The sequence below is a fragment of the Durio zibethinus genome, chromosome 14, assembly GCF_047325235.1.
Source record: "Durio zibethinus cultivar Kanyao isolate XHJ-2024 chromosome 14, ASM4732523v1, whole genome shotgun sequence".
Lineage (NCBI taxonomy): Eukaryota > Viridiplantae > Streptophyta > Magnoliopsida > Malvales > Malvaceae > Durio > Durio zibethinus.
In genome coordinates this window covers 1,829,410-1,839,220 of record NC_143175.1, presented here as the reverse complement: position 1 = coordinate 1,839,220, position 9,811 = coordinate 1,829,410, and the positions used below count along the sequence as shown (strand labels likewise).

The 9,811-nt window shown below is 33.5% G+C and overlaps 1 protein-coding gene and 1 non-coding gene across 4 annotated transcripts; one reads left to right on the top strand and one right to left on the bottom strand.

The window, feature by feature from the left end:
• Positions 1 to 419: 419 nt before the first annotated feature.
• Positions 420 to 5,945, bottom strand: LOC111293860 (cell division cycle 5-like protein). Of its 3 annotated transcripts, XR_016327338.1 has the most exons (5): positions 5,602 to 5,945; positions 3,464 to 5,173; positions 2,659 to 2,940; positions 849 to 1,811; positions 420 to 724 (listed from the first exon to the last, which is right to left on the bottom strand). XR_016327338.1 is itself a non-coding variant. In XM_022886883.2 (4 exons), the coding sequence occupies exons 2-4, from the start codon at positions 5,120 to 5,122 to the stop codon at positions 1,104 to 1,106; spliced, it is 2,649 nt and encodes an 882-aa protein (XP_022742618.2). In that variant the 5' UTR covers positions 5,123 to 5,173; positions 5,321 to 5,945; the 3' UTR covers positions 782 to 1,103. The 3 variants fall into 3 exon arrangements, 2 of the variants coding, with proteins under 2 accessions (XP_022742618.2, XP_022742617.2); XM_022886883.2 differs by lacking the exon at positions 420 to 724 and having other exon boundaries at positions 782 to 1,811; positions 5,321 to 5,945; XM_022886882.2 differs by lacking the exon at positions 420 to 724 and having other exon boundaries at positions 782 to 1,811.
• Positions 5,946 to 7,124: 1,179 nt separating this feature from the next.
• Positions 7,125 to 7,197, top strand: TRNAR-CCG (transfer RNA arginine (anticodon CCG)). The gene has a single exon. It is a non-coding gene; the product is annotated as a tRNA-Arg (tRNA).
• Positions 7,198 to 9,811: the final 2,614 nt, after the last annotated feature.

Below are 9,811 nucleotides of genomic sequence, written 5' to 3'. Positions count from 1 at the left end.
AAAAATGTCCTATAATTGTTTATATTTATTCCTTTCATGGCAGAAATCTTCAAGTTTAAGTTTGTCATATTACAAAAAGTACTTACAAAAAACCACAAATGTTAGTTTTTCTTTAAGCTTGGCATGGTGGAAAGTTTTTTAACTTGAAAGTGAAGATTGTCTTGTTTTAGTTGTGGTGTCCATATGTAAGCACAAATTCATCACCATTAAAACATTCCTTTGTCATTGTCACTCGATTAGATTAAGGACAATTTGTTACATGCTTTTATCATTTTACATGCAGAGTCTCACTATTTTCATTCACAAAAACCATAATCCAATTGAAATTGACACGTTCAAACTTTAATGGCATGGTATGGCATGGTTATATAGGTTAAGGTTATGTTTGGACATGGAAAATATGGTGGAAAGGAAAATGTTGAGGAAAAGTCTAAAGAAAACAATCTGCAAACTAGCAATAGATTGTCAATCAAACGAAGCTGGATCAACTATCAAGAGGGTAATCTGGGTCAAATGGAAAATAATTTTTCAACTTTCCTGAAAAGTTTATTTTGGGAAAAGAACGAAAATCCCTACAAATTATTGGTACAGAGTATAATTAAGATGCCTCTTATCTAGTAACTTCATCATCTCTTGTGAAAACCAGTTATGCATGTGGCAAGTCCAAGGGAAAAGAGATGGTGTACCAAAGCAACCAATGAGTGGCCCTTCATGTTTTTAAGACCTGGACCTCCAATGAACAAATGATATACTAAGTAAAAGAAGGGTGAGAATCAGGATGTCAACAAAAAAAAGAAATACTACAATAGTTCCTTAAAATCTCATAGTAATCACATGTTAAACATTACCGGTATTGCTTTTCCGGGTCTCTTATAAGAGAAACAATAAACTCTGGCGCTGGAAAACACAAAGATGCAAAAATTATGACAGAAAAAGCTCTGCTCCAACATAGCCAGCATCCATGGAATATTTCTCACTCGTCAAAACACAGAAGCAGTTATGGATACATCAATGCCAAATATTACTCCTTGAATGAGGAAGAATTTCATGACTTAGTCCCTCATAGCCCAACAAAACTCATAACTTGTTTAGAGCAAAAACAGCTATTCCTCAATTCCAGTTTGTTTTTCAGCAGTATCTCCACCCAAGACAGAAGAATTGTCAATCTTGGTGTGGTCATTAAAACCTTCACCTTCAAGCTGTTGTTGGATGCTTTCCTGTGCAGGATTTATAGATTCTGCAGCTACCTCAGAACTTGTTACAGCATCCCCAGACATCCCATCAAGTCTCTTTGTGATATTATCTCCTTTGTCTTCCACAACCAAAGTTACATTACCACACACGCTTCCATCTGATTCCATATCCATAGCAGCATGCTCTTTCCCTGAATCGACATTCATATCAACTTTCAGGCTTAGGTGGCCATCAAGAGAAGAGTCAACATGCTCTGAGGAAGGTGCAGGTTCAGAAAGTCCAGTGCTTGGCACAGCGGATTGACTTGCTGCAGCCTCAGACAACTCAAGATTACGATCCTTTTCAGCTACTGCTTCTTGTTTTTGTGCTTGTACTTTGTATATATTCATGAGATTTTGTATCCTTTCTAACTCAGCTATGAGATTCCCATAGCGTCTTTGTAAAGTTTGTTCAAGCTCTTTCTGCTTCTGAACTTCCTCCCAGAGACCATTTATTCTGTGTGATGCTGCTAACTGCTCCTGCTTTTGTAATGCTTGAAAACACTCAAGTTCTGTTCCTGCAGTATCCATCTGATTAAAGGTTGACTCAATCTGACGCCAAAGAGTTGCAGCCCGTCTCTGATCATCCAAATTGTTGATTGTTTAGTATATCAGCAGGAATTGAATTTCAAACAAGTTCCATAACCAAAAGTACGATATGTAATTTCCAATATAGAGTACCTAAAATCTCAAAGGATATCACAATTTAATCAATTATTCTTTAGCTACATGTTATCTTTAGAATAAAAATAGTGAGTTCATTAATTTGTTTGCTAGAAAAGATATAAAAGCAATTCTCATATCCATTTAACATATATAGTTAGAAATTGTTACTAAACAATTTAGTTCTAAGTTCTGCTTTAAAATGAACAAGAAATATGACCTACATTCTAATCAAATACACTACTAAAAAGACCTTCATAAGGTAAAATATCAGGATTCCACCCCAAACTCTTGGAGGTTTTTCCACATCAAGAATCACCGTAATGTAGAAACTATGGAAGGAAAACAAAAAAAAAACGAAGTAAGCAAAGATAAATTATAGGCTTCTCTAGAAAATTTTAAAACAACATTTCACTCAAACGTTAAATTCTTTTCTTTATACAGGTACTTCTTTACATGCTAATTGTTCCATGATAATCCCATCCAACTCTAATCCAACAAGTATATAATTCCACGGCCCTACTTCCAAATATGGATATCAAGGCATCAAGGTTTACTTGATTCAGACAAATAAAGAAAATATGCTGTATAAAAGGCTTCTGCAAATGTTATTAAGCACTACAAAAATTCTCAAAAAAATTAATAACAGAAACTGTACGATAGAAATTATAACATGCATGCTACAAGTTGCAATAAAAATTAAGATGATAGTAGTAGAAGCAAATTATTAATGAAAATTATTAGCATGTATCTAAAAATGTACCTCATAACCCTGCGTGAGGACATTGAACTTCTTCTCCATGCCTTCTGCTTTTGACTTATCAATATCCATCTTCTTTTTCACATTATCAAATTCAGTGTGCAGAGCCGCAAGTTTCTCTGTATTTCCAGCAACACTTGATAGACCATAAGCATTACGAGTAGGGAAGTACATGAGATCATTTAGGCAAGTATTGTGTGCTTCCACAAAATCATCAAGAGATTCATTTTCATGCCCCATTGCCACACGAAGGAATTCAGCCTCTTCCTTTATCAAGGAATCAGCCTGCCAAGAAAAATAAATCAGTTATGCTCACATATCATCTCTGTTATTACAAAAGTCAAGGATCATGAACCCCCCCCCCCCCAAAAAAAAAAAAAAAAGAAGCTCAAGATCTGGCTGACAGTAACCTGAATCCGAAAAGTGAGAAGTAAGTGGGGTTCAGAAGATGGAATTATTTAGAGTACATCGCCTTACGTGCTGTGGAACAAGTAAGACAGATGTAGACTGCAAAGTTTACGAACACCAAACATTTATAAGGTGGAAGCAAATGAAAACCTATTTTCAACTGCTGGAATGTGATTTTAGGTAGTTTGAACTCCGTAACGAATAAAATCTGTGATAGGCAATGTTTATCAAAAAACTCAACTCAATCCTATAGCAAGCACCAAAATGAAAAATTCTTACATTAATAAGCAACTGCAGAGTATGATGATAATGTCCCATGAATTCACTAAGGTTCGGAAACATAACTTCCGTAAGAAAGAAGGAAATAAAGGCAACATAACCAGTGAAAAGCATGGCAAACCTCTGTCATTTCATCTTCTTCGAAATCTTCTATACTGGGAATAGATCCATTTGCAGTACGTTTGGCACCTTTTTTTTTCCCCTTTGCCTTTTCATCAAGAGGATACTTAGCATTGTCATGCTCCAGCAAGGACAGAAGCTCCTTTCTTACCATTTCATCAGCCTGCTCAATTGAGGTAGGAGGAACAAAGGAACTTTTGTCTACATCAGTCCTGATCAAAGAATCTCTAATTAGTTCCAGGGAGGCACTAGGAGGTCTTGGAAGCTCCCTCTGCAACACTTTTGATCTCTTCTTAAGTAATGCCTGCTGCCGTGCTTCTTCCTCAGCCCTTTCTCTAGCTATTCTATCAGACATGTCTTCTTCAATCTTCTCTTCTGGTTCTTCATTATCTTCTGGGGGTGGTTGAACGACTATTTGGTACTCATTCTTTGGCTGTGGAAGACTACTGAGTCCAGATCGCAAGTTCCTTCTTAGATCAGCTCGTCTCAGTTGCTCAAGTTTGCCACTGTCATGTAGATCCATGTCTTCGTTTATGTGGAGCTCATCCCTGATGGGAGTTCCTTTAGGGGTCAAACCAAAAGAATAGCCATCCCTTGATGGCGTCATTCCAATTCTAGGAGTAAGACCTGTACCTCCTGGAGTCGCCGAAGGAGTTGACATTGGATTTGGTGTTTGAATCTGGTTTCTAGGAGTGACCCCTGAGAAATCTGAAGGGTGCAGCTCAGGGTTTTCTCCACCAAGTAAGGGTGTTTGGGACTCTCTCAACCTAGCCAGATTTTCAGCTTCCATCATGATAGCATCACCTTTTCCAGCAGGTGTTCTTTGTGGGGTCCGTAAAGGTGTCATTCCCTGCCGTGGTGTCTGGGAGTAATTTGCGAGAAGAGCACGAGTTGCACCACTCCCTTCGGCCAGTTCCTCATTCCCTGCAAGAAGATCACTGGCATATCCCATCTTTGCAATCTCCTCCAATTCATGATTGGAAATCTGAGGTTCTGGCAGCATAAGTTTAGATCTCTTCCTCACTGTTTCTGGATCATTCATCTTGTTGGCCTGCAATATTGCTGATGGGGCATCCTGCCTCTGTGCAATTTTATTTTTTGCAATATCCTGCTTTCTTAACTGCGCTTCTATATCAACTCTTCTTTTTCCCTCAAGTTCTTCAATGGTGGTTGGGAACTTAGGCTGTTCCACAGGTCTATCTTCATCAGCAACATCATAAAAGCCTGGAGGAGGCCTCTTCTCAAAGGGAATTTCTCCATTATAATCAATTCCCTTCCTTTTCCTCCTCCGTTGTCTTGTATCAATTCCAGCAGCCTTAAGTTCCCTCCTTTTCTGCAAAGAAGCAAGCCTCCTAGCCTCTTCAAGCTGTTTCTCCCTAGCTTTCCTCTTCGCCTTCTTGCCCCTAGTATTAGCTAACCGAGCACGAGCTTCAGAAAGCATTTCTTTCTCATCCTCATCCATATCAACAGGATCTGGACGTGCAGGCTTTGATTCAGGGTTTGGGTCAATCTCTCCCGGACGCAATTTCCTGGGGTCATCACCTGGCTCATAATTTTCATCTCTAGCACAGGCAGCATCAAGGAGTTTCTCATACCGCTCAAGACACTGAGATGGAGTCCGACCAACAATTGGCGCAATCGTTCTCCATTGTGTTGGCATGAGCTTTGCAAGATGAAGCAGTTTTTCATCCTCTTCTCTAGTCCACTCGGTCTACATATATCACAAAAACACATCGCTTCAAATTTATTAACTTTATAAATAGGCAGAATTACTGCTAGTTTTCTTAAACAAAAGGAATCAAGTAAAAAAACACTTAAATTAACCTTAATAATCCAACACAAAGAGAAATAATAATACCCATTTTCAGCAAGAATGCAACTTGAATTCTCGACCACCAAAAAGCTTCAATTCCTAATAAGTAGACTTCACTTGGTTCTAACTTTTGTCACTTTTAACTTATAAATCGAAACACTGAAAAGCTTCAATATCAAAGCTGATTTGATCTTTTAATAAGAAACCCAAAGAAGTTAACCAATATTAAGCAATGTAAAATTCCATTAATACTCAATTTTGAAACAATCCCGTCTTAATAAAGCTAAAGATAATTACAAAAAAAAAGAAAAGAAAAAGAAAATCACCTTTTTGATAGAAGGGTCAAGCCACTCATACCAACGAGCTTTACATTGCTTAGCAGATTTACGAACAAGTAAAGAAGAAATTCGAGCCCATTGATTCTTCCCATATTTCATAACCGCCGCCTTCAATATCTCATCCTCTGTGTTCTTCCATACTCCTCCTTTTATCATAATCCTCATTTTCGCTCACTTTTTTTTCCTTGATCCGCCTTACAGGATTTAATTCAAATACAAAAATTAAAATTACAAACCCTAGGTTCTTCAATTGAAAAGCTCTGGATTTTAAGCTTAAAAATCCATTTTTTTTTCTATATTTTTTCCTTTCTTTTCTTTCTCGTTCAAGTGGCAAAAGGGTAACTGGGAGAGCAAGTCGATCTTAATCTTATAAATATTTTATTTTGACCCCTCAAACTTGTATAATTAAAGTAGGACCCTCACCCATTGCTTGGCCTTTTTAGCCCAGTCCATTCCAAATAATATTAACTTAAAAGAAACCTAATATTTTTGACAACGCTCAACGTTGTTGCCTGGTTACTATAGAGAACGTCAGGTCTATAACTGCCAAAATACTCGATCAAATTCAAAAGACCTGTGTAAGCCTGCAAGAAATTCAATCAAAATTTCATCGATGAGGCTACAAAGAGGAGAAAATGAAGATAGATGTTAGATGTTTCGACTGACAAGTATGAAAACGTGAAAGAAACTAGTATAATCAAAAAGGAAATATCTAATTATAAGACCCAGAGCCAGAGGAGCAAGGTTTTAACTGGTCAACTTTAGTGAAGACGAAAATAGAAGTTCAGCAACATTTCATACCAGAGAGGACAGAGCAATGCAACCAAAAACTATTGCAAGAGAACGAAGAAGTCTTTTTTTCTCATCATCTTCACCATCTTCCTGCAGTCAACATCAACTTCAATAATCAACAAATTGAAGAAATGACACTGCTGCCTTTAAATGTTGGTGATACTGGTGGTTCTAAGGCTTTCAGTTTCTTCCATAAACAATTGCAAAAGCCAAAAACTACAAAGGGTTTATATGTTCACCATTGCGCTTGATTACAATCCAAGCTGTCTGCGTAGGAACAAGTAAAAGATGAGGTGGGAAAGAAAATGAAAGAAAGAAAGTGCCATTGTTATTACCATGGCGAAATGATTTTCCATGTGCCTGAATTACATGTTTATAACAAATACAATTAGGATTCATAACAACAAGTATTGAAGTAAGATTGAGACAAAACAAATTTGAGTTTTCTCCATCACAACTTATCAAAAAAAAGTAACAAACCAAACTTCACAAAATTTTATTATTTTTCATGTCTTACCATAGCTTTCTCTTGCTTTTAAAATGATCAGCTGTCATCAACAAGCCATGGGTGCATGGTATGGTAGCAAATCGCTGAAACTCCATCACAATTTTATTAAATATATATGGATACTGTAGTCGCAAATCAAATTGAGAAAAAGGAAAAGAAATTTTCCCTTCAAAATGCTCTTATACTACAATACTAAAAATTAATTAAATCAGTTCGCGTGGCCTAATGGATAAGGCGCTCGCCTCCGGAGCGGGAGATTGTGGGTTCGAGTCCCACCGTGAACGCGGTGGAATCAAGAAGAGGTTATTGTCACTGATACGTTAGCCCGTTTTGCGTTGCATGTCAATGCATATTTTAAAATATGTATTATTAATATGTTCTTAAATTATAATTGTAAAATATAAAAAAGTGAGTTTTTAATTAATAATTAATTTAATAATAAAGTCTCACATTTTTTAATATTAAAAAAGCTTAATTTGTGTGAAATTAAGTGAGTTTTTAATTAATAGTTAATTTATAATACTCATATACTTTTCTAATATTATAAAAGCTTAATTTGTGTGAAATTAAAAAAAAATCTTAATTATAGAGTGAAAATTTTCATCAAAATAAATTAAAATATGAAAAAATATAACTAATCTTAAATATTTTAAATGTTAATTTAGAAATATAATAAATAATAATAATATAAATTAAAACATAAATATTCAATTAAACTCTTAAATTATTCAAATCAAATATTAAGATATTCAAATTTTAATCACTCAATAAGTCAAAATCTTTAAACTATAACTTAATTTGATAACTATTAAATTAAATTTTATTTAAATCTTGAATAATTTATAAATAACAATAAATCATTTACACCTCTATTTTTCTTCATAATAAATCCAGGACATCAAGTTCAAGGCTAAAACTAAGTTAGGGCCGGCTAAGGCTTAGCCTAGCCCAACTTGAAGATTTTATCAACTTTTAAAGTTTCTTATTCTTCTTTCTCTCCTAAATAAGAATCTTTATCAGAAATTCACCATTAACAACAAACCATTTAATCGATTAAAACATTAAATCCTATTTACACCATTTCTATCAATATTTTAAATAGTATTCAGAATTGTAATAATATTAATAGATTTACAATTACATACTGCAATGCTAAATATTTTAATTAATATTTTTATTAATTTTAACAAATATTTATGACTATTTATATAGCGCATATCTCAATTTTATTGGAAATAGATCTTTAATAACACTTAGGTGAAATTTTATTAAAAATAAAAGTCTAACACAACAAATTGCCATACCTATTAATTGAACTTTTAATCCTTATCTCATGTCCTTGGCCTATCATTCTATCACTAGAGTAATGCCTTGCCATAACCAACAATATGTTAATTACATTATAACCTAAGTCATCATTAATTAACAAATAATGGAAATGGTTATGGCACTTTAGGTGTCATTTCATTGACATATATAGCTTAAATTATTGCATTAAGTTTAAGTAGATGCTTACCACTTGCAAAAGTTGAGCTATTATTGTATTACTATCTTTCTTGTTTTTGTATTTTTTGTTCCAACATTTCTGCAGAGAATCTAGTAATTTTATTTGCTCAAGCTAGTAGCAATGCTCATAGCACATAGAATTGAGAGGGGAAGGTGGTATTCTTGCTTAATCTATTTGCAACTAGCACTATTTGATTCTACCATATTGATTTCAGCTAATTATTGTGATTTTTTTATGTTGGGTATCTTTTAAAATTCTTAGGGAAAAATTTAAACCTCATATCGTTTACAGCACTGGAATTGAAAGAGACAAGAATGACAACCCAAAATCAAATCATGAAATCCTTTAAATGCCTAAATATTGTTGAAGATAAATAATTTTAACAATTAGACTTTATTTTTTCAACTTGAAAAGTTTAGATTCAAATAAAGAGAAATAAAATGAACTCGAAGATTAATTTAAATGGTTCATTCATCTTTTTTAAGAGTTAAACTTTCGCAAAATTAAAATTTGATTTATAGTACTAACAATTCTTCGTCTTTTATCCATAGATTTTGACTTCTGTTTGAATCAAAATAAGAATAAAAATAAAATTCATAAAATAAAATCTAACTATTGGAGAAAAAAAGACAATAACGAAAGTGAATAATTGCCATCAAACCGCATTATTGGTTGTAATCAAAACGAAATGGGAAATCAATATAAAAGAATTTTAGTCGACATTACATTGGTAATCAATTGAATCTAGCATAAAATTCATTAACTTATAACCTCGGATTATCTATAATAAAATATTGTCTTTGACGTCCTACATCCACCTTAAGCATACTTTCTCACATATGATAATTGTAAAATAGTAGTATATACTCAAAAAGAAATAATCGAGATATACTATATGAACTAGCTAAATGATTCTATTCACAATTATTAATTAATTTAATTTAATACAAAGACCAAAACCTATTAGCAAGCATGATTGCACACCATGCTTTTAGGTCAGCACAAACCTAAGCTAAGAGAACCTTATTTGAAGTGGACATGATCATACAACATAACCCATTGATAATTACACAAATCTATAGGAAAGAATAATAATTCATTATTAAAAAAATTAAATTATTAACATAAATTCATATTATTAAAATTCAAAGTTTAATTCAATTAATTTATACAATTATCTTTTAAGAGATGACATTTAGTAAGTTTTTAATTTGAATATTAACACATGCACCTATTATCCATATCTTTAGATTACAATCTCTTTTATTAAAAAAAAAAATCATACAATTATGTTTTTTTATAAAAAGTAATGGTTAAAACTTGAGATTTCAACACTTTATTACGTTTAAACATTTAAATTTTATAGTAATATTAAATAATATGTGATTGTT

Coding starts and splice junctions, on each gene's coding strand:
- LOC111293860 (XM_022886882.2), bottom strand. CDS start 5,778: ATGAGGATTATGATAAAAGGAGGAGTATGGAAGAACACAGAGGATGAG. Junction 5,174..5,601: donor TTGACCCTTCTATCAAAAAG/GTGATTTTCTTT, acceptor TGATATATGTAG/ACCGAGTGGACTAGAGAAGA. Junction 1,812..2,658: donor TCCTCACGCAGGGTTATGAG/GTACATTTTTAG, acceptor TTGGATGATCAG/AGACGGGCTGCAACTCTTTG.